The 24,170-nt window shown below is 37.1% G+C and overlaps 2 protein-coding genes and 1 long non-coding RNA gene across 3 annotated transcripts; 2 read left to right on the top strand and 1 right to left on the bottom strand.

Moving 5' to 3' along the window:
* Nucleotides 1-856: 856 nt before the first annotated feature.
* LOC311270582 (uncharacterized protein) lies at nt 857-2,994 on the top strand (the record flags this gene model as incomplete). Its single annotated transcript, XM_084375539.1, has 6 exons — nt 857-924; nt 1,351-1,479; nt 1,608-1,644; nt 1,796-1,861; nt 2,688-2,857; nt 2,966-2,994. Exons 2-6 carry the CDS (start codon nt 1,356-1,358, stop codon nt 2,992-2,994), a joined length of 426 nt encoding a protein of 141 aa, XP_084231665.1. The 5' UTR covers nt 857-924; nt 1,351-1,355.
* A 5,640-nt stretch (nt 2,995-8,634) lies between these two features.
* LOC311270584 (uncharacterized protein) lies at nt 8,635-11,819 on the bottom strand (the record flags this gene model as incomplete). The annotated part of the gene is made up of 6 exons (XM_084375541.1): nt 11,688-11,819; nt 11,123-11,166; nt 10,046-10,067; nt 9,322-9,384; nt 9,173-9,235; nt 8,635-8,910 (listed from the first exon to the last, which is right to left on the bottom strand). Exons 1-6 carry the CDS (start codon nt 11,814-11,816, stop codon nt 8,635-8,637), a joined length of 597 nt encoding a protein of 198 aa, XP_084231667.1. The 5' UTR covers nt 11,817-11,819.
* A 1,082-nt stretch (nt 11,820-12,901) lies between these two features.
* On the top strand, nt 12,902-14,604 carry LOC311270351. The gene is made up of 3 exons (XR_014624253.1): nt 12,902-13,105; nt 13,450-13,662; nt 14,297-14,604. It is a non-coding gene; the product is annotated as an uncharacterized lncRNA (long non-coding RNA).
* The last annotated feature ends 9,566 nt before the right edge of the window (nt 14,605-24,170 follow it).

Consider the following 24,170-nt stretch of genomic DNA (forward strand, 5'->3'; position numbering starts at 1 on the left):
CCGGCATAGATGCGCTGCCTTAGTTGAGCGCGGAGACTCCAATGTCTGGGTAAGATGATGACACACACATCATTCCCATCATAGGACTGTCTAGCCCTAACAGGTTAGAGAGTAACAGATCAGAGGTATTAAAGGATGTTTAACTGGTTAGTAATGTGGAGTTCAGCTCAGCTAACATCACTGAAGATTAAACATTAAATAGGCTATCCTAAATGTAAGCTAGTTTGCCATTACTGATGTGTTTGTCGGATTGTCATGGACAAAGAATAGCACTCATATTCATGAATGTGTATTATATTATTAGCATGCTAATCGCTAGTAAAGCTAATCGCTAACTAGCCACCATGCTAGGTAAACTTGTAGACCCTAGCATGGTGGCTAAGTTAGAGGGATCCGGAGAGGAACAACCTGCAACTAAGGTGATAAGTGATTGCTGGGAGTACTCAAAGCAGTGACAAGGTAAAGGATTAAACTAGCATATTAATTCAGTGGCGGAAGAATATGGTATAAATAGGTTAGAGTATGGGCCAGATGTTGTTTGGGGTAATGTTCCTCCATGGACATTTCCAGTGCCCAATGTAGACTTACAACTTGTGGACCAGAAGCGTGAATAAATTAAAATAAATTAGGATAATATTGCATTCTTGGTCAAAAAGTATTTGCAAAAGAATTATCATAACTTCATACCAATATTCACTGATGGATACAAAGAGCCAGTGAGTGGAACACGAGTGTGTAACGCCCGCCACCCCCATGGCTGGGGCATAATTTGACCAAAAAAACAAAAAAAGACGGAACTTTAGTTCCGCCCGACCGCAACACACAACAAACTCTCCGCGGGAGCCACAGAAAGCGGGAGCACAGCAGAGCAGGAGCAGCCAGTCTGTTATGATACGCTGTCGCCAAGCAAGGACACGTTTGGAGGTAAGTTTTCTATGATCACTTTGGTCGGTTCTGGTCGAGTTTTCTTACTTGTTGACTGTGACTTTACTTCAGTTCTGAAGCATTTCAGACACATACATCTGACTGGTAAAAGTTAGTCTCCTTGTGGTACGTTAGCGAATGGAGAGTCTGCTCTGACTGCCCTCATTTACGTTACATTATATCGTGTGTATTTCGTGATTTTTAAGACAAGTCTTTTGCACTTAAAAAATTAGACATCATTATACCATTGATTAACCACCAGCTGCAATGTTTTTTCCCCACACATTCAGCACACTACAATATCTTTTAATAGTGACTTGCAATGCATGCTGCTACTCTCTGCAGCAGCATGCATGAGCATACACACTCAGATAACGATAGTCGTGTGGTAACTTAATGTATTTTGCTGCTCTCCTTACCTGTCAGGCAAAATGAAAAGAAAGATTACCTGCTACTTCAGTAGAAAGACAGGGAAAGTTGAAAGGAGGGACAGTGGTGAGGACAGACAGGAACAGGATGAAAATGAAGTCTGCAGGGAAGAACACAGATCCACAGGTAGCTAACGTTACAGCACACTGTGACTGCCTGCCGTTTCTGCCTTTTGTATCATCTATAATGTTATATGTAATGATGCTTCATGAAATCATTAAGACTTACTGACAGTTTCAACATTTGTGTTTCAGACACTCACCACAGAACCCATGCAGGGCTCATCACAAGGTAGGTATACCCACAGCTACTGTTTACTTTATGTATTGCAATTAATCATCACATTCTAAGTAACAATGCTTGGTAATAGTATAGTATAATTTAAACCCGACATGACCAAATCCTCCTATTAATATTTTATTGTGTGTGGTTCAACTGACAGGTGTCAACAGACCAGACCCACAGCAGGAGAGGGTGAACAACCCTGGGGTGACAGGGCCTCCTACAGGTATATAAATTAGAACTCCAACTAATGATTATTCTAATAATCTATTAATCTGTGGATTTTTTATGCTTTCATGTTCTTATGTGTTGTAAATTGTTTTCTGTCTGTGTACAACATCCATTGCATGTCTGCCTGTCCTGGGTGAGGGATCCCTCCTCTGTTGCTCACCCTGAGGTTTCTCCAATGTTTCCCTGTTAAAAGGGTTTCTGGAGTTTTTCCTCAGTCAATGTGAGGGTCTAAGGGTAGAGGATGTTGTTATGTTACTATGTAAAGCCCTTTGTGACAAACTGTTTGTAAAAATGGGCTATACAAATAAAATCGCCTTGCCTTGCCATAAATATATTAATTGATGAATCAGCATTTTTAATTTCCATTTCTGCAGAAAAGTGCACAAATAAAAGTTTGCTGCGTTGAACATTCCTGAGCTGTTAAAGTAATAAAATTTTTTTTTTTTTTAGCAGTATTGTATTACATTAGTAATAGTTTTAACAACGGCCCATGGAGTAACATAAAACTAACTGTGAAAAGGATTAGTTTCAATATTAAAATTTGTTCTTAACATGTTTTTTACAAACTAAGTAAAAGTGATCTTAAATGGCACTATCACACAGACCCTTACATTCACAGATCCACACTCACAGACTCGCGCTCAGACTCAAACAACAGACACACATGCTAAGACTTTTCTCTTGCTCTGTTGGCACTCTGCTTTTCTTCTCGTGTTTTTTTTTTTGGCAGTTTGCATCATCATCATACATATTAGACATTGATCTATAAAAATGTTTGAGCACATGGTTATGATGGCTTATAGTGTTTTTTCTTGTTTGAGACATCTCCAGATCAAGGGCCGATGCACCTGTCCAGCCATCCCTAAAAGTTTTCCCCGAGGACAGTCTCTGGGGACAGACAAACAAGTTTCAATGCCTCATGGTATACCCAACACACATGGATCGAATACTCCCAACTCGAAGTCTAAAGACGCTGTTTATTGTTATGCTTGTAGACATTTTATTTTAATTTAACATTAAATAATTTAACATTTTAATCTACATCATCTTTAATATATAAATAAAAGTACATTTATTTCTGACTTCTTGACTTGCACAGATTTTGTTCTTGGGGAAACAAGACACTAAAAGAAGAAATTGAATGTATCAATCTAGGACAGTGGGAACAAGCTGATTAATGAAGTTTATTAGCCTAATATTTACATTTGTGGAGATTTCCTGTTAACAATCTAATTGATCTGGGGGCGGCGAGTGGCGCAGTGCAGAGCAGCCGCCCCATGTAGAGGCTATAGTCCTCACCGAAGGCGGCTCCGGTTCAAATCCCGCATCGGGCAGCTCTTTCCTGCATGTCATTCCCCCTCTCTCTGCCTCCCCCTTTCCTGTCTCTCTTTACCTTGTGCTATCAATAAAGGCATAAAAAGCCAAAAAATATATTTAAAAAAAAACAATCTGAATGGTGGCAGGCCCACTGTTTCCCAAATTCACATTGAAAAAAATTTATAAGTAAAAATATAATATTGAAACAGCCATCTAGATGCTTCTGGTATCTACATATTGCCACCCCTATTTAAGTAATGGTCTCAGCCTGGCCACCCCAATGAAACATTTCTGGCTCCGCCACTGTTTGCAGGGATTTAGTACGTTTGCGGGGAAGTGAAAATCTTTATTGTAATAACTTCCCACAAATGTAATAATACAATGAATAATGGTCGTTGTGGTTGTTGTTTGTTTGTTTGTTTGCTATACACCTACTAATACTACTGACCGTGGGTGCAAAATCCAGCTGCTGACTCTCCGCTCCGCTATCACACAACAGATGTAGTAGGCAGCGGCTATTACGTTTGTGGAAAATGTATTACATTTGTGGGAAGTTATTACATTAAATGCTGCAGATTTTAATTATGTTTGTGGTTTATTACGTTTGTGGACATAATTACATTGGCGGGCGTTACAAAGTGTTCATACCAGAGTTTGATTTAGTGATATGCGAAATAATTAATAGATTATTTGTGTTTACAGAACAGCAGCCTAATTCTAGGAATGCAATGGATAGAGGAGGTTAGGCCTGAGGGAACTGTCATTTACTCAGATTCAAAAGCAGCTCTGGAAGGCTTGAATTCAAAGACACAGTACGAGAGGATCTATTGATGGAATATATGATAATGCTGTGACTACAAAGACTTGGAATTAATGTGCAGTTTTGTTGGGTTCCTGCTCATGTTGGTGTAGAGGGTAATGAGAAAGCAGACAAGGCTGCTAAAAGAGCATTGAAATTAAATGATGATGATATAATGAAAGTCCCCTTTGGTAAAGGTGAAGCCAAATCATTAAAAAGGAAGGCGGCAAGGGATTCGTGGCAGAAGAGGTGGGATGCAGACGAAACAGGAAGACACTACTACAGCATTCAGAAATCAATTAACATGAAAGATTTTAAAGGGAAGTGCAGAAGAGAGGAAGTGATTATTTCAAGGCTAAGACTCGGACATACAGGATTAAAATCAAGTCTTTATTTAATGGCAGAGTGTGTCTCAGATAAATGCGATGTTTGTAAGGTTGTTGAAAATGTTGAACATGTTGTCATGAAATGTAGCAAACATAATGTAGAGCAGAATGAATTACGAAGTAGGATATATGAACGAGGACGGAGATGGAGTTTGGAAGGGATTTTAGGGATGAGTGACAAAATGAGGGAATGTTACAACGCTCTCATTATTTTTCTGTATGTGTATACATATGAATGTGTGTGTGTGTGTGTGTGTGTGTGTGTGTGTATATATATATATATATATATATATATATATAATTTATTTATTTATGTATTTGGGGTGTACTATTATTATTAATTGTGAATATATGGGTTAATAAATATATACATAGAAGTAATTTAATTTCAACAAATTGCAATAATGAATTTGCATAGAAACAAATTAAATATTTAAGATAAATGCCAAAAAGGGTTTGAACTAAACATTGAGAAATGGGGAAATACTGCCCCCTATTCATTTGAAGCAGGTGGCTGGAAATTACAAATAGCTCATTTCAGTAACTGTGACCAGCAAGTAGACGTAGACTGAATGAATCTGTCTTACCACATCAGTATGAACCCAAAACAAAGAGATGTCTCTGTGATCTGACTGCAATAAATGGATCAGAAGGACGCTGAAGTAACAACATCATAATGCTGCCTTGTAAAAAGCCTGAATTCATTCACTTTAGAAAAAAATGCTTGCTCCCTGAATGGAGTTCGGATCGCTCAGAGCTATGCTGTGCTGAGACATATTTCCAAAACTTACCAGGTGTTCTGACCTTCTCACTCACCTTCTCACTTCCCTCCACTGCAGCTCCTTTTTTTCTCCTGTCTCGGTACAAGTAGATGTCTTATCGTACAGCTCTGGCTGTCCTCAAACAGCCATTTTGCGGACAGAAAAGATAAGATGTTCCTTTATTGATCCCCCTTGGGAGAAATTCACAGCAGTACAGAAGGAACAGAAGGACAGAAGGAAATAGCCAGTTAGAGTTCTTTTTCTCCAAGTCATTTATTTGTATTATTTATTTATTTTATTTTCCTATTTTTTGGTAAAATTGTTTATTTAGTGTTGTTTGTTTGTTTTTCTTCATTTTGGCCAACCATTCTCTGTGTTTCCCTGTAAACTGCACAGGACTCCACTGCTGTAAAATAAAATACACTTGGACTGCTGAACCTTGCCTGTGACTCCATTTCCATGTGTCTGGCTACTCGGCCAACCCTTGCAGTAACCACATGAAAATCCCTGCAAAACACTGGCAAGAACTGGAGTAATTGGAGTTGTGACAAAAACATAAATAAGGTTGAAAATAAAGATGACGACTGGTCACGGACAGGGAGGTGAAAGGGACAAATCAAAACATTTTAACATCCTTCCAGTCTGATCCTCCCTCCCACCACAATAAATTGCTCTAAATGGGGTTATTCTTAGGTTAGTCAGCTCTCAGGGCCTTTTAAGTCCATCCAGTAATTGTTACAGAGCACTCCTGAGGAAATCACTCTGACTCTAGTTGGCAGATAGGTTCACGGATGTTGCCTTTTTCCCTTTGCCCTCTAAACGTGAGAAGGAAAAGCACTGAAAGAACAAAACGTTAACTGTGATGAAACCTTTGCACGTCCGAATGTGGGTACGGGAATAGATGGTTGAGATAGTGTGTGTGTGTGTGTGTGTGTCTTCACGGGCGCATGTAGGCCTATGTTGGCAATAGTTTTGTTAATTATACAGTTGGGTCAAAAAGTCTGATGCCACTATTATAAAAACTTTTATTTTGCATTTGTTTTAAATGTAATGATTCTTTTTCATTTGAAATGATAATAATTATGGAGGCCACAAGTGTCACGGAATAGTAATAAAGCATTTAACTAAATGTACAATAAATATAGGCATTAATAAATTAGTTTACAAATTAATGTATTAATCTCTTAATTAATAGACATAAATAAAGGAAAAGCAGCAGGTAAATGGAAATGCAGGTAGAAAAAGGAATCACCCTCTTAAATGCCTGATTAAAATATGTATTCTTAATTCAATTTGTGAATCCAGCTATTTATTTGTCTTTTTAAACTGCATTTTCAAATAGATTTTTAAATTCCATTATTTATTCATGAATTCAGTAATGTGTTTTTAAATGATATACTTAATGACTGGTAAAAGTTTTTGTGAATCCCTTTTTAATTTGAACTATTTATTGATGGATTAATATTTCACCTGTAAATTCTATTTATAATTCCTCGTTTTATTGCCCATTAAAATATCAAATAATGAATAACTTTGTAATTTAGCCTATTTATAAATAGATTAATACATTATTTATATTGTACAATTAATTTATTTGTAAACTAATTTATTAATGCCTATATTTATTGTACAGTTAGTTAAATGTTTTATTACTAAGCATTAGGGATGTAACGTTGCATCGTGACACGATTAAAAATCGGTACAAATGCGTGACGATTCGCACCGGTTGACAGAAAAAATGAATCGCGAATGCGAGAGAAGAAGGATACGTTCTTTTTTTTTTGTTTGTTTTAGAAATGGGTTCCGTTATCTTAAAAAAAAGTCACTGGTTGGTGATTCATTTGTTCAACGTCAGACGGCAAGTCACGTGACTTACGTCACTACGTAGGTACGGGGTACAGAACGAGGGAAGACATGGCGACGGTAGGCAACAACTTTCAAAATCACCTGTGTGGCGGCATTTTGGATTCTGCTTTTGGAGACTGCTAACATATCCTAACGAGCAACACGCAGCAGCATATTAGCTGCCACCACAGTGAGAAGCAAAGTAATGTTACGCCACCTCCTGAGCGAAAATTGACGAACCACCCTGACGAGAGGCTTTGCATCTCCTCTCCCCCATAACAACGCAAGAGCGCAAGGAATTACCAGGGCAATTGGTTATTTTATTGGAAAAGATTTGAGGCCATTTTCAGTCGTTGAAAATGAGGGCTTTCGGCTGTTGATGAACACGCTGGAGCCAAGATACCGCATCCTGTCATGACAGCACTTCAGCCAGGTGGTGGTGCCAAAACTCTACCAGGAGGTAAGAGCTCATGTGGTGACCATTTAGTTGCACTTTTTTTTTTTTTTTTTTTTTTTAACAGAGTTTCTGTAAAGAAAGCACCTCAAGATTTTTTTCCTACAAATAAAAGATCATTTTATTTGGTCATAATTTGTCTGTACCTCATTTTGATTAAAAAAAAAAATTGTCAGAAAATCGTATCGTGAACAAAAAATCGTGAACCGTATCGAATTGTGAGTTGAGTGTATCGTTACATCCCTACTAAGCATGCAGTTAGTTAAATGCTGTATTACTGGTCCTCCATAAATATCACATTAAAAAGTAGAAACTATGAAAAATGTCCATGACTGTCAGAATATCTTCAAATTTCGTTTGTCCCCCTTTTGCTGTAATGACAGCATGCACTTGGGCTGCATGGACTCCACAAGTTAGTGTAAAACCTGCTGACTCATGTTATCCCAGCATGATCTGACAGTGTTCACAAAGCTTCATGTGATGTCACAGAATGTTTGGCCCTTCAGTCTTCAAGTGCCCTCATAAATGTTGACTGTGGCTGAGGTCAGGTGACTGTGAACCCATATGGAAAAGATATAGATAAATCTTATAAAATTTGTATCTCCTTTGTCTGAAACTTGTGTGTAAAGCATACAACAGTGAAACCAGATATAAGATCCTTAGTAAATTTGAACAAAATTGAACTTGTACGATTTGGGTATTTATATATATATGTCATATATTGTTCTCAATATATGACAGTGATGTTGCATACAGTATCCTTAGTGGGAAAATGTAATATCAAACCTATATAAGTTGGGCAATCATCAATGAAACTAAACTGTTGCAAATATTATAGAAAATACTTACAAATTTTACTACAAAAATCTGAGACGTTAAAATAAACAACATGATTTGACAATGAAATTACAGGGAAACGCATGATTGACTAAAAGCAGGTTTTCAACTCATAATGACTGTTTTCTTTCTCTTTTTTTTGTGCTAATATTGTGTAACATTGTATGAGCAATTATATCCAATAATATTCATTCCATTCTTCTTCTTTTCTTTTAATTTTGCACGAGATCAGCAGATTACATTTGATCAGTACAGTACTGTACAGTAGTAATTGTTTGGACAAATATTTCATTTTCTGCTCAGAAACCCAAAATCAGTAACTCCATCTTCACAATTAGTTGACACTCAATCATTTACAGTAATACGTATTCAGTAACCGACAAACAATTGAGCTGTACAAACTTCACAGTAATGGTGTCCTTCAAACTGATGTGTAATATCAGCTAATGGTTTCTCCAGAAAATACTTGCTTGTTGGAACTGCACTAGTCCGAGCAGAATGCAATTTGAGCAGTTTCAGCAGGTCTTCCATTAATACACCTGTTGTGTTGTGTATCAATGCAAAGGAGAGAATCGAGATGATGCTTTGCCCTTCCGTTCGTCCATGGGAGTAGTGGACATCATCTACCTCTTGAGGGACATTGTCCTAAATGATAGAAAAAGAAGCACTGCAATGAAACTGATCAGGTTTCACTTGTTTTACTCATAGCCTTGTTTTGGCAGACTGCACTTGGCATGGAAAATAAACAGAAGCTACAACACATGAGAAAGAAAAAAGAAGCTGATGGATGGAAAGTGTACACGTCAATGAACTGCAGAATATGTTACAGTTAGTCAAATGGCAAATGAATCTAATGTTAAAAAAAATGTAATCAAACTCACATGTGAATGCTTAAGTGTTGTCTCACCTGCACCATTGTGAAAGATTCTGCTCTCTGTTCTTGTCTTTGGCTTCCATCTTCATTGTTTTCCTGAAAAAGACAGTAATGAACAACTCATTAAAGTGAAAGAGAGGGATAGCGGTGGAGCAGATTATATGACACTGTAGTTTTGTCACCTGTGGCACAGTGAGAGGTTCTGCTCTCTCCTCTTCTCTCTGGCCATCATCTTCATCACTTTCCTAAGAATGACACAAAGAAACAACAGAGATAATAGTTGTAATTTGACTGCAAGAGTGAGCAACAGAGGTAGACTGGTCTAATATTGTAGTTTTGTCTCACCTAGGGGGTATCTTCACTTTCCTGAGAGGAACACAAGTCCATCATTTATTGTATAAATAAAAGAATTAGAGATGGGACTGAACCGATTTAACAGTGACCAAATTCATGGAATGAATATTGGACTGATGGCACCGAGCCACTATGGGCGGCTGAAGAGAAGCCAAGCTCATGTGAAGACATCTGTGAACTGTACATCTCTCTCTACTATACTGTGATGTAGCAGTGTAGGGGAGACTTGGTGCGCACAGAACAACATAAGAATGAAGGAACAACTGTAACTTATAGTCTGGTCGCCTATATGCAGATTTTAAAAGCCAGGAGAAAAAAGATTACGTAAATTAATATGTAATCATACACATAACACCAACAACAACAGTAAAGTTGATGTTAATAACAATATTATTCAAAATAAAAAGAGTGCTAATGTCAGAATCAGATCTGAACCAAAACACGTGAATTGGTGCATCTCTAAAAAGAATGATGGAGGGACATAGAGAATGGCAGTAGTTTGACTGTGTGAGAGAGGGGAGGCTGTATAATAATTCTGTATTTTTTTCTCACCTGGTGTGGTACTGTGAGAGGTCCTGGGGTCCGTTTCACAAAGCAGGTTCAACAAACTCTGAGTCTAACCTTGAACTCTGAGTTGATCTACTCTGAGATAGGAAACTCTGAGTTTTCGGTTCCAGAACAGCTGATTTGAGTTAGTTTGATCAACTCGGAGTAGTTTCACCTGGAGTTAAGCGCGTGCGCCACAAGTATAAAAAGACAGCATCAATGGAGCCTCGATTCGACGAGTCACCATGGCAACGGGGAAGAGGAGGGCTACGTTTTTCACCCCACTGGGCGTTTTAGGGCGAGGCACACTTTTCTGACCGCTCTGCATACAGTTGCCTTGCTCAAGTGCTCTGCATCTCCGACGTTGTATAAAAAAACTCCCTATTCAAAAAAAATAAAAATAAAAAAATAAAACGCAGCACAACACACAATATCTGCTGGGATGTGAGAGCATGACTTCGGTTGGTAATGTTGGAAATGTAAGGACGGATTAGGTTGTGTATGTAAATGATGGACTGTGACGTGAAACGGTACGGCTCAAAAAGATAATTGTCTGGGAATGCAAGAACATCTATGCGCGGTCTGATAATCATCTCCCGACGAATATTTAATTCTCTGCGCAGTAATGCTGCACCTTCATCCACGGGATCATTATCAAAAGGACACGCCATGGTAGTGAAAATAGTCGCCACCTAATATAACTCCTAATGTAGGCCTACTGACTGATTTTTGCAGTGATTTTCTCAAAAAGCAGACGGCAGAACTATATTACGCCAAAACTAGCCTGCTGACTGAATGAATGAGGAAATCAAATACCGTGCGTGGCTGAAAGAGGGCGGAGACAGAGAGAAACTCGAGGTTTGTTGAGAAAAACCTGGTCCCGACCAGGTTAGGTTCATAGAGTATGTTACCATGGTAACTGACCGAGAGCTTAAGTTACCTCTCTCTGTGAAACAGGCTAGAGTTACCCCTCTTTCTCTGGTTTGAGTTACCTCCCTTTGTGAAACGGAAAACTCAGAGTTTCCCTCATTTCAGGGTTAACAGACTCAGAGTTTCCACTAAACCTGCTTTGTGAAACGGACCCCTGGTCTCTGCTCTTCTCTCTGGGTATTATCTTCATCACTTTCCTTAAAATGGTATATCAAGAACTTGTTTGAGACATATTTTCACACAGCTCCCAATACAGTTTTTCTCCCTTTCCATATTGTTGATTAGTTGTTTTTGAACTTCACAATAACATAGTGTTTTGTTTATAAGTTAAAAACAGTTCATTTTCTTCTTCGAGTAAACAGTTTACATTTACTCAAGTAAAATGTTGGATAACTTGTTCTGCAGAAATATTAAGCGATTTCCAACAACAAATGCACAGTATTCAACATTTATGTGGCAAACATAATGGATTATGTTACATATATAGCCTGCCAGTGTAATTTGTGTCCATCAAAACATAATTGATTATCCATAAGTGTACAAAGTTTCATACTTTTCATGCTTTTGTAATCAAATTAACACTTAAGCTCAAATGTGAGCTTAAGTGTTAATTTGATACACATAACTTGACTCGGGATTCAATTATTATAGTGTGGTGGGCATTTCACTTTACATGAGCTGATAAAACAGAGAGGACAATAAATAAATTGCACTTAACATGTTGTTGCGTCGTGTGCTTACCGCTGTCACTCAGAGCTCTGTTGATTTTCCTAATGAAACAACGGACAGTAACTAGTAACGATAAATGTAACGTCAACATCACTTGTGAGCTGCAGGGAGCGCACATACCTTTTTTTCCATCTCGTCATAGTCTGTGTAGTAACATTTCTCCGCAGTCAGTCTCTTTCTGTTGTGTCAGGTGTCACAACTTTTCTTTTCGGCATTTTTGTATCATTACAGGAGCTGGTTTGACAGTCTGTTTACCATGCTGTGGAAAGCCAAGGCATGCCCGCCAAAAAATAACCAACAAAAAAAGGCAATGCCCGCTACAAACCATTTTACCCAGGAAGTTTAAAGTTTGTTTTTAGCCCTGAGATCGTTGATTTGCTAGGAGTAGGTAAAATATCAGGATACGCCAATCAAAGGGAGCGTAGGGCAGGTCATCATGCCCATCATGACACAGGATGCCTGGCAGCGATCAACGCGAGACCTTGGCACGGTCACGCGAGGGTGGTTCATTTTGAACACACGGCGGCGGCTGGTCTGACGGTGCGGTTGACGGTTGACGGTTGATGCTCTCTCTCTGCATATCATCGCCCATTCGGATACAATGGAGACAAATGAACCTCCCGTTAGTGGTAAGTAAAATTACGTACTTGAAGGAGTTGGTTTACATCAGATTTTCGGTTTATGTAGCATTGTATAAGTGATAGTTAGCTTAATGCTAAAGGGTAACGTTACTTATTTAAATAAGCCAACTCTTGATTTAAAATGTTACGCATATTATTTACAACAGTTTTGTCACCATTTTATCATGTGTAAGTTACTGTTCTACAAAATGCTTATCTACACAACTTCCCTGCTCTCTAAGTGAATGCATGAACGACACTATAACACAGTAATCTCATGATGTTAATGTCTATAGCAGTGGTTCCTACATTTAAGTACCCCTAACCTGACACAAATTGGAACACAAACCCCTGTCTGATAGATTTTTTTTAATAGCTGTTTTAGTACATAAAGTTTATTAAACATTAACCAGAGTTTCATATGGATTGGAAATACATGTTGTAAAATATTAATTATTAGCATTTTTTGCAAAGCCCACTGTGTGAACAACAGCTCTACACAACACATACTATGATACTGACAATGTCATAACATAACATGGTGATACAAAAACTGCTCCTGAGTATTAAGCAGTTTGTCATTCAATCTGTTTGTTTGTATTCTTTCTTCTTTTGTTCTCTAGCTACTCGTTATGAGGCAACCCGTCAACTTAATGCACTGCTGAAGGAAAATGAACCTGCAGAGCTGACCAAGAGGGCATCAGTCTGCCCTCAAAAATATCAGGATGATTCAGATGACTCAGATCCAGATGAGACTCAGATTCTGACTCAGCCATTGCAAGTCAAGGTGACTATTTGCTTTCAACTATTTTGAGGTTACCATATTTTTCGGTTGTATCATGTAAATAGAATGTCAGACCTGCAGAGGAATTCCTTGCAATGTACAGAGATTCACCACCTTCAGTCATTCATCGTGATAAAAATCTGACAAAGACAATGGCTGAATTAAAGCGGGAGATCAAAGATCTCAAAGAAGAGAATGCTAATTTCAGGGAGTTGCTTGTCCAAGGTATCACTTCTTATAACTTATTTAACAATTAGACAATGAAAACACTTTAAAACACTTTAGCCATACTTTATATGGTACTAAAGAATGATGTACCGTTTTTGTTTGTCATCTTCTGTGTATAGATGTGCCTGAACTCCTAAAGACCATGCAGAATGTCATTGATTTGGCTGAAACTCCTAAGAGATCCAGTTTGGAGCTGACCACCCCAAAATTCTCTGCAGTCCAGGCCCGGTTCATCATCTGCAGATTCACTGCTGCCCCTCCCCAGATCTTCAGCATCCAGCTCCACATCAGAGTCTGTTATTCCATCAACAAGGGACTGCCAGTCGTCCAAGGTAATTGATTTTTAAAGAATAAATAAATCTAGTGCATAAATTGGATCTACTGCCTCTTATATGTACATGTATGAGTATGAAAGATCTAATTTTTGTTTTAATGTCTTAAGTCAGTTAGTGTCAGTTGTGTTAAATTCTATGAGACACATGGAGAACATACAGTATCTACCCAACATTTCTACATTGTATAAGTGTTAATGAAAACAATGCTGTTGCCAAATGGAAGAACCTTATTCATAGAATACTGTCGGATTTTCCCTTGCTTATACTGTATTATATACACAGGTGTAATATTGGTCTACTCATGACATGTTATTGTAAGGTACCTCGTTCTCTCCTGTTTTAAGTGCCTCTGAATTATTTTTTGTCCAACAGCAAATAAACAAATGAATACATTTAGGAAAATAAGTATATTTTAGTCTGAAGTATAATCGTGCATTTGATAGAGGCATCTCTCCATCAAAGGTTATACATTGTGATGTATTTCCTTTTAGTTAACTTCTCTATGCATCTCCAATACAGTGCAATAAAGCTAGCACCATTAGACATTATATTATGTAATGATTTTTTTGGGGGTTACTTTCAGATTAATAATTGTACTGTTATTCTTTTCCCTTATTGTGTTCATATATAGGTTCAACGCTTGAGAGGTGGCCTGGGACCCAGCCCTCCAGCATAGGCAGCACAATCAATGCCAAGATCACAGAGCTCCATGCCAAAAGTAAAATTGTTTCTGTTACAACAACCCCTTAAAACACTGTTTACCACACCACGAACATGATCTACCTGGTAGTAACTGTTACTGTTACTGTTACAGTGTCACATTTGTAGCAAGATTTTACCTGTTAGAGGGAAATTGTGGGCAGGTTTTTGTCCCTCCCTAGTTTTGCCCATGTTGATGTTCATTGTAATATCAGTTCACTGGTAATAAAGTCCATCAAATTAAAAGTTTGCCTAACAGCCATTTTTTCAGCATTACAGATATTGAAATATTGCATTTATAGACTGCAGTCATGTAGCTGGGATGGTAGAAAGTAGTATTTCAGTAGTAAAGGGAAAAATTAAGTTTCGTCACTTTCATATGTGAGTCACGTTTCTTATGATAGAAATTTATATGAAGTTGCATGAAATCATTCGTAAAAAAGTATGTAATTTTTATAATCATATTGCAAATTTCATAGGCTGACATTTAAGAATTCTTATACAAAAAACATGAAGAAAACATAGTTTACCGTGGCATTATATTCCCATAACAAACAAAAAATCTATATGTAATGGTATATATTCCTATATCTTTTCATACAGATTTTTATTATATGCCATTTAATAAACTTATATAAAACATATAAAGATAGCATAATTCACCTGCAAAAAATGTTCACTTTTCATACAGAAAACTTACATATAGTGGTATTTATTCATATATGTAAAGTATATGTCTTTAAACAGACAGTAAAGAAAAAAACTGCAAAAATTATATTAAACGTGTATGGAAAACATACGTTGACATGTGCTTTCCTTATTTTCTACATATATAGTTTTCACTTGATTGTTATATAATTCTTTTTATTATCTTGTATGAAAATAATGCAAAAGTGGCCATTTTCAGGAGTAAATCATATACTTTACATGAAACATACAATACATGAAACATAAACTGAAGGCGATGGAAAGTTATAGGGTTTTTTTCTATTTCTATTTCTTCTATTTCTTTTCCGTATGGGAAGGACAGTCCAGGACTCCTTGCTTTTCAAGTAGTTCTTGCAAAGCTTTCTCTCAAATTGTTAAGCTGATATAATGATTTGTAATAAAAAAAATAGTACTCCAATCAAATGAGGAAATAGATGGAAAATAGACATACAATGAAAGAAAAATAAATAAATGCCAATTAAATGTTACATTTTAGGCAAGAAGGTTTCTTTGGCTTTCTCCCCTTCTAAAAATGATATGAAACTTCTCCAAATTCTATCAAAGGTAGACAATTTACCCTTACTCATAAATGTGAGTTTTTCAAGGGCGAGTGTTTGACAGTCCGGCAAGCCATACCTGTATACTCAGAGAAGGTATGGATACGGATTTGTGTCTTAAATATGAAAGTTTTGATCTGTAGATATTTGAAGAGATGTTTGGATTGGATGTCATATTTCGCAAATCAAAGACATAAGAGTATTTTTATCGAGAAAACGTGACATCGTCATTCCCTATGTCGCAGGAACATTTGAGAAACTCAGGAGGATCTTTAATAAACATCATATCCCGGTTCACTTTAAACCTACCAACATGCTGAGGCAGAAACTTGTCCATCCTAAGGACAAAACACCCAGGCATAAACAGTAAACAGAGTACTGTAGTTTATGCTGTTCAATGCAGCCAGGACTGCAGAGATTTGTACATTGGGGAGACAAAACAACCTCTCCATAAACGAATGGCACAACACAGGAGGGCCAACTACTCAGGTCAAGACTCTGCTGTCCACTTACATCTGAAGGAGAAAAATAATTCCTTTGAGGACAACAATGTAGACATCTTGGCATCTTGACAGATGGTTTGAAAGAGGAGTAAAAATGGAACGACCGTTTTTAAACAGAGGAGGTGGCCTAAGACATTACTTATCACCCACCTACATTGCTGTACTGAGTTATCTCCCCAGACAGCTTAACAAACATTCACACCTGGGCTCACCTAGCCTTAGAAACCCACATGAAGGCCGGTTTGACCAACAACCCACAAGTGGCCCTAACGACTCTGTAAGAGAACACCCACACGGAGTTTAAAAGCCTGCCAACTCCTCCAATTAGTTAGAACTGAAGAAGCCTCTTGGCTGAGAGGTGAAACGTCTTCAAGAAACTGAAACAAGTCCAGTTGCCGACAATACAGCACCTAGATTTACCATGACCTGGATGACTGAGAACCTTCATCAACATGGAAATTTATTATTTTTATTGATATTATTATTATTATTATTTCGCATCAGAGTAGTTGTGTCATTGTCTTGCTTTCATATGGTTATTTTGGTTTGTCTTACTGGTTTGTTTAATTGATGGTATTGACTGTAATGCTGCCTTCAGACCAAACGTGATGCAAATTATTTGCGCGTTTAGATACAAAGTCAATGATAAAACGTGACATCACATCTAATTGCTTATTGGGCAAAGAAGGAGCTGCCATGAGGGGGAAGTGAGTGAGAAAGACAGACTACCTTGTAAGTTTTGGAAATATGTCTCAGCACAGCATAGCTCTGATCGATCCAAACTCCTTTCAGGGAACAAGCATTTTAAAATTTGTTTGCTTGTCGCCTGGCCGACAGACCTTATGAAGCATGAATTCAGGTGAAGGCAGATCACAGATAAATCTCTTTGCGATTATTTTTATTCATGTTATGAGAAGACGCGAGAAGACACGATTAAATATGTAGAACCTCGCAATCAAACTTGCGTGAGTGATGTGAATATTTTCTTCCCGTTTGGTCTGAATAATATACATATCTGTACAACTGATCCTTATTTTCTGTAACTTGTACAGCAGTGGCGGTCTCCACCCAGGGACTACAGATGGAAATTAGCTTTTAGCTACATCTGGTACAATCCATGCAATGTGCATTGTCTCTGCTAAATACACAATAAAATAAAGTAAAATAAAATAGAAAAGTGATTTTAATTCTAATGATTACTATTCTTATAATCTATTAACCTCCCTTGGAGTCTCATTTCTAAAACTAGAGAATCCACACTAAATGTTTGCGTACGTACAAATGAGGGAATGTACGTACGCCAAAAAATATTCACATTTTTAAAACCTCGTGTACGCCCAACAATGCGCAGTTTCCTTTAATAAATCTCAAATCAACCTGGAAATGCACATGGATCCGCCTCATGTACCTCCCTCTCCACACCCACATTCAACCATCGATGGTCAACGCAAAGTGCCTCATGAATGTAAACGGCTAGAAATGAGCCGCTGATCGATGGTTCTTTACAGTGAATCATGGCCACAACGAGAGAAAGAAGAAGAAACTACATATTTCTGGCACAGAGAACGAGGTGTTGGTTGGTGAGGTAGTGGTTACAAAGCACATATTGTATTCATTCATTCTCGTCGTCCTCTATCAGTGCTAGGACCGTGATAGTCCATGCAGCATTATGCACGAGTGGCACCGCAGTATTTATATGAATAGGCTACAGCGATCAGACTGACTGTTCCACTTACCAAAATGATTGTGACGATCGGTGTTATCCCTCAGCCTGAGATATCATTTGAAAGTGGAAGTTTGATACATGAACACAATTCATTTATTTAATGAAGTTTAGTTACGGTGCATCATGATCAGGACTCACAATGAGGATATGGAGTGTAACGATTGTGTTAGAGCTGTCACACACTTTATTTCTACACATTCTTAATATACACAATCCACATGTGCTGGTTGTGAAGATGTACCGGGTGAGCTGACTGGAGAAGGCAGAGTGTGTGTGTGTGTGTGAGTGTGTGTGTGTGTGTGTGTGTGTGTGTGTGTGTGTGTGTGTGTGTGTGTGTCTCCAGTCGATGGTGATCACTGCAGCGATGTTAAACACACTACACAACCAGGCTGTCTGGAAACTAAAATTATACTTATGTTAAACTTACAGTTACAGTACAGTACAGTTTTCATTCTTCGATGATATCTGATGTAATCTTTGATTTGTACAACCAATGCTGATAATTTCGTTATCAAACATTCCGGCCCTCTTCGCTGCGCTCTGGGGGAATGTGATGGTGAGACAGGTTATATGATTTCAGGTCTGAATTGGCTGATATCTTTTACATTTAAAAGGTGTTTATGGAATAGTTATACTTCACTACATGCGCAAGTACAAATGACACCGCTGGTTTTAATGTTTATGATAACGTGGATCTATAAATAACATTTGATTTGAAGTGAAACCTATTGTGAGATGTATTATAATGTATAATATAATATAATATAATATATAATGTATTATAATGCCTCTCACATTTAATTCCCACAAAAGTGAGTGTGGGAGAGGGAGTTAAAGCTCCAGTGTGTCATATGTAGTGACATCTAGCAGAAAAGACTTGGCAGAAATGGAATATAATATATTCATAAGTATGTTTTAGTTAGTGTATAATCACCTGAAAATAAGAGTTGTTGTGTTTGCATGACCTTAGAATGAGCAATTTATATCTACATAGGAAACATGAAACATGATTTAGAAAGGTTACTATGTTAAATAAAATCTGTCAGTTTATTTTTTACTTTAAGTGCTTTATTAAGAGTGATTTGGATATAGTTGTATGTTTGTTTCGATTAGTTGTAAACGAATTAAAAATGGATTAAAATAGATATATTTAGGAAGAGTTTGCAGGTTTCATTTGATGGATAGAGCAAGAGGATATAAATGAAATTCTAATTAGGTAATCATATAATTTAGTTGAGTGTTAAAAGTTGGAACAAATGTGAGTTCAGCTTCCTTTAGGTTAAAGTGTGACAATAAAACAATAATGTGGGAACTGGTGTATGTGAATGTGTATATAGGTATATGTTTCATAGTTGATTGTGTTTTGTGTTGCTCCAACATTGGGTTTATCACAATGAGGCGAATAACCAGTGAATGATATACAAATTGCCAAAGAAAGGCCTGAGAATGGCCCATATAAATATATGCAGTGTCAGGAACAAATTATTAGAAGTATCTGAGATATTAACATCAAATAGTTTACACATACTAGCATTATCAGAAACTCATTTAGACTCTACATTTGAAGATGCTTCTTTAATGATTCAAGGATATAATATTTTCAGGAAAGACAGGAATGCATATGGAGGGGGAGTTGCCTTTTATGTACAGGATCACCTACCCATTAAGATTAGAGTAGATCTAATGTCATCAGATATTGAAATATTGTGGCTTCAGGTTTGTTTGAAACATATAAAGCCAGTACTGGTGGGATGTTGTTACAGACCCCCTAGTGCCAGTAGTTGGTATTTAGATAAAATATGTGACATACTGGACTTGGCCAGCAGTACTAATCATGAAATTTATGCAATGGGTGATTTTAACATAGATTGGGGCTCCCCCTCCTGTTCAATGAAAACAAAATTGAAGAGTGCATCTACTGCTTGTGGTCTATCTCAGGTAATAAATAAGCCAACCAGGATATGTTTTAAAAATGATGGCACTAGAGTTGCTACCTGTATCGATCACATTTACATAAATTCACCTGAGTTTTGCACCAAGTCTATATCAGTACCAGTTGGGTGTAGTGATCATAACTTAATTGCTATTGCCAGGAAAACAAAAGTTCCCAAGCCATCTCCAAAAATAATAAGGAGGAGATCATTTCGGAATTATGATGAAGAAAGGTATGTAGAAGATGCTAAAAATGCAAACTGGTCAAAGGTGCTTTTAGAAAAAGATACAGAAGAAGCAATTCAGACTTTTAATTACATTCTAATGTCAATGATTGATCATCATCATCATCATTGTGATTGATGGCATCCCTGACGCGCCTACAGAATCAGGGGATGAATCACAGCGCAAAACGAAGAAACTTCTTGCAGATCACCTGAAGATGGATCCCAAATTGGTGGAAATAGAGCGAGCTCACAGAACAGGGAAGTATACAGCTAATGGGCGGCCAAGACCTGTGATTGTTAAGCTACTGCGCTACAAGGACAAGGAAGAAATCCTCAAACAGGCAAAGAAATTGAAGGGAACTAATTTCTTTATAAATGAGGACTTCTCAGAGAGGGTCCGCCAGAGAAGGAAAGAACTGTTGCCACAGCTCAGAGAAGCACGGAAGCAAGGGAACTTTGCCTTTCTCAAGTATGACCAGCTCATAGTGCACCCTCCCCGTAAATTTCCCAATAAACCCCTCGAATGACTGCCATCGACTGCTTAAATTTTTTCATTTTTAGCTTGTTCTTATTTGTTTAAACACATTTTTTACTTTTAAAATTATGTCTTCTATTGATGAAATGTTGAATGCTTCATATTTATCTGATAAGGAACCTGATTTTATTACCTTTTCCAATCAACATCTTTCATCTAATGATAATGCTGACTCAGATATAAATCTCAGTATTGGTTCCAGTAAGTCTGCCTGTAGATATTTCACTACGGAGTCCTTCAATACTCTTGTTACTGAAAAGGACATCAGTGTTGAAGATTCCTTGTCATTCTTCCATCTCAATATAAGGAGTTTACCTAAACATTTTGATGACCTTATTGATTATTTTTCTTTATTTTCAATTCAGTTTAAGATAATTGCCTTAACTGAAACTTGGTTGACAAAAGAGAAAGTATCCCAGTGTAGTGGCCATTTGTCGGAAAATCAAATTAACTAAAAATCAAAATCAAAGAGGGCCACTTCGGCACCATGGGGGTGAATCGTACGCAGGCAAAGAAGTCATGTCCATTCAAAGTTCGTATATTCTTTCCGTTGATTTATTTACTCCAAAAACAAGCAAGCAATACAAAGAAACGAACAAATCCTCTTTCTTTCATGCCTCTCTCGCGCTGGTAAAAAACCATTTGCCCACCCAGGTGCATTCTGGTCCTCCACCTGCGTTCCTACATATATAACCTCCAGTGCCCAGTGTTACCCAATTTACAAAGAAAACAAAACTAAATAAGCAAAACAAAAGGATAATATTTACCTTAAGTTATTAATAATAGAAAATAGTGTCACGAATTGAATCAAAATAAAACTATACTAATCAAACATTATCAATAACAAATAAACAATTAAATAGCTCCAACACCCAGTTTAACATCCAGGGCTATAATCACATTCCTTGTCACAGACAGGACAGGATTGGTGGTGGTGTATCTTTGTTTCTGCAGGAGGAACTTAAATTCTCTTTTCGCCCTGACCTTACAACTCCCCTAGAAAAGGAAGCTGAAGCCATATTTATTGAACTTACTGTGCGTAAGACCAAGGTTATTATTGGCTGCATTTATAGGCCCCCAGATTCCAACCATAATACATTTATTAATTGTTTAACTGTTTCGTTGAGTAAAATATCATCAGAGAAGAAATTATGTTATTTGTTGGGTGATTTTAATATAAATCTGATGCACCCCCAATCCTGTACTTTTGTTGACCATTTGAATACCTCTGCCTTTTATCCTCTCATTACCAAACCTACAAGAATTACAGCTACAAATAGAACTCTTATTGATAACATATTAACTAATTCAGTTGAGGGCCCGAGGATATGTGGTGTCCTGCTTGCTGATCTCGCTGACCACCTCCCTCTGTTCCACTTAGCACACACTGTTGCTCCTTTCAAAAAAGGCAAGCCAGTAACCTCTTATAGAAACTTCTGTCAGGCAAACATAGTTCATTCTGTCCCTCTATGAAAATTCATGGCATTCGGTGGAGATGGAAGAAGATGCCCAAAAAGCATATGATATATTTTTTAAATTATTTTCTAAACTATTTGATATTGCTTTCCCCTACCAGAATACAAAAAGGTGTCCCCAAAAATCTAAATCTTCTCTCACTAAGGGTCTAAAGAAGTCAATAAGGAAAAAGCATAAACTTTATAAAATATACCTTACCAGCCATTGAACTTTATGTTTTATTCCTCTTATAGGAACAAACTTCATCATCTCCTCCGAATTGCTAAGAGACAACATTATGAAACTAAATTTACTGAGTCTGGTAATAATATGAAGTCAACTTGGTCAATTATCAATGAGATCATGAAAAAGACTCCTTCCAATAAAATATTATGTGATGAATGTCAAGTGGGACTGGAAAGTAAGTTAGTAACTGACCCTGTAGAAATTGCTGATGGATTTAATTTTTGTTAATATTGGACCCTCACTTGCTGCAGTATACCTCATAGTTCTATGACACTTCCTGAAATACAGGCACCTCCTATACATTTCAGTTTCAGGATGATTGAGCAAAATGAGCTTGAGGACATTGTGACCAAACTCAAACCTAAAGGAGCTGGTCATGATGGACTGAAGCCTAGTCTTCTCAAGAAATGCTTGCCTGCCATTATGAAACCTCTTCTTCATATATTGAATTGCTCACTTGCTACAGGTCGTTGTCCTGACCAGTTCAAATGGGCCAGAGTCATCCCAGTACATAAATCTGATGAAATGTGTAAGTACTCAAATTATAGACCAATATCCATTTTGCCTTGTCTGGCCAAAGTACTTGAAAGAATTGTGTACAATAGACTAACAGAGTATTTAAATGAATTCAATCTCCTCTATTCTCATCAATATGGATTTAGAGAAAAACACTCTACTGCGATGGCCCTGGTTCAACTAATTGATAGATTTTCAACGCCATTGGATAATAATGAATTTACTATTGGGGTTTTTATAGACCTGTCCAAAGCATTCGATACCGTTGATCATAGTCTTCTGGTTAAAAAATTGCAGATATATGGTATAGGGGAAATCGAGCTCCAATGGTTCTGTGACTATCTGAACAACCGTAAACAGTTTGTTTCTTGGAATGGTTCTGATTCTAGCTATAGGAAGTTAACATGTGGTTTGCCACAAGGATATATTCTCGGTCCTTTGCTTTTTATTATTTATGTAAATGATTTATATCTGGTTTCAAAAAGCATGTTTTTTGTCAATTTTGCTGATGATACGAATATGTTTATGTCGAATCGACGTTATGAAGATCTAATTACTCAAACAAATGTTGAACTTACAAAAGTTAATCTCAGGGTTCCAAAAAAATAAATTATCTCTAAATATTAAAAAAACTTCATACATGTTAGTCGTACCAAAAAATAAGAAAACGATTCCTTATGATGTCTATATATCCAATCATTCTTTTGTTAGAGTGCAACATGCCAAGTTTTTGGGTATTCATATTGATGAAAAATTAGATTGGAAAAAACATATCATTCATCTGTAACAAAGTTGCCAAGAACATTGGTGTCATCAGCAGGATAAGACATGTTTCACCCAGAAAAATCCTTATATCACTTTATTATACTTTAACATATCCTTTTCTCACTTACTGCAATCTTGTATGGGCAACTTACAAAACAAACCTTAAACACCTTGTTACTTTACAGAAACGATTTGTTAGAATGGTTACATACTCTGAGCATCTTGCAAGTTCAGGTCCTCTGTTTCAAAAACTTAATTTCTTGAATGTTTATGATATCAATGTGTGTCAGATCTGTTTATTTGTGTTCCAGCATAGAATGAATATTTTACCTCGTAGTTTCTCTCATATATTTATGTCCAACAACCAAGTCCATAGCTACCAGAAACGAAACTCTTTCAACCTCCACACTGCCTTCTTTAGAACTGCTCTTGGGCAATTTTCAATTCGTTATCAAGGTCCACGTCTATGGAATCAGCTACCCGACTATCTGAAAAAAATTATTCATTTAACATAATTTAAAAAGGCTCTCAAAAAGTACCTCATCAGTCAAACCATGTACCATCAAACATAAGACAATTATTGTCATGTTTTTCCTTTGTCTCTCTCTCTCTCACTCACTCACTTCTTATTCTTTC

This window comes from Pagrus pagrus, assembly GCF_965226575.1.
Source record: "Pagrus pagrus genome assembly, chromosome: 15".
Taxonomy (NCBI): Eukaryota; Metazoa; Chordata; class Actinopteri; order Spariformes; family Sparidae; genus Pagrus; species Pagrus pagrus.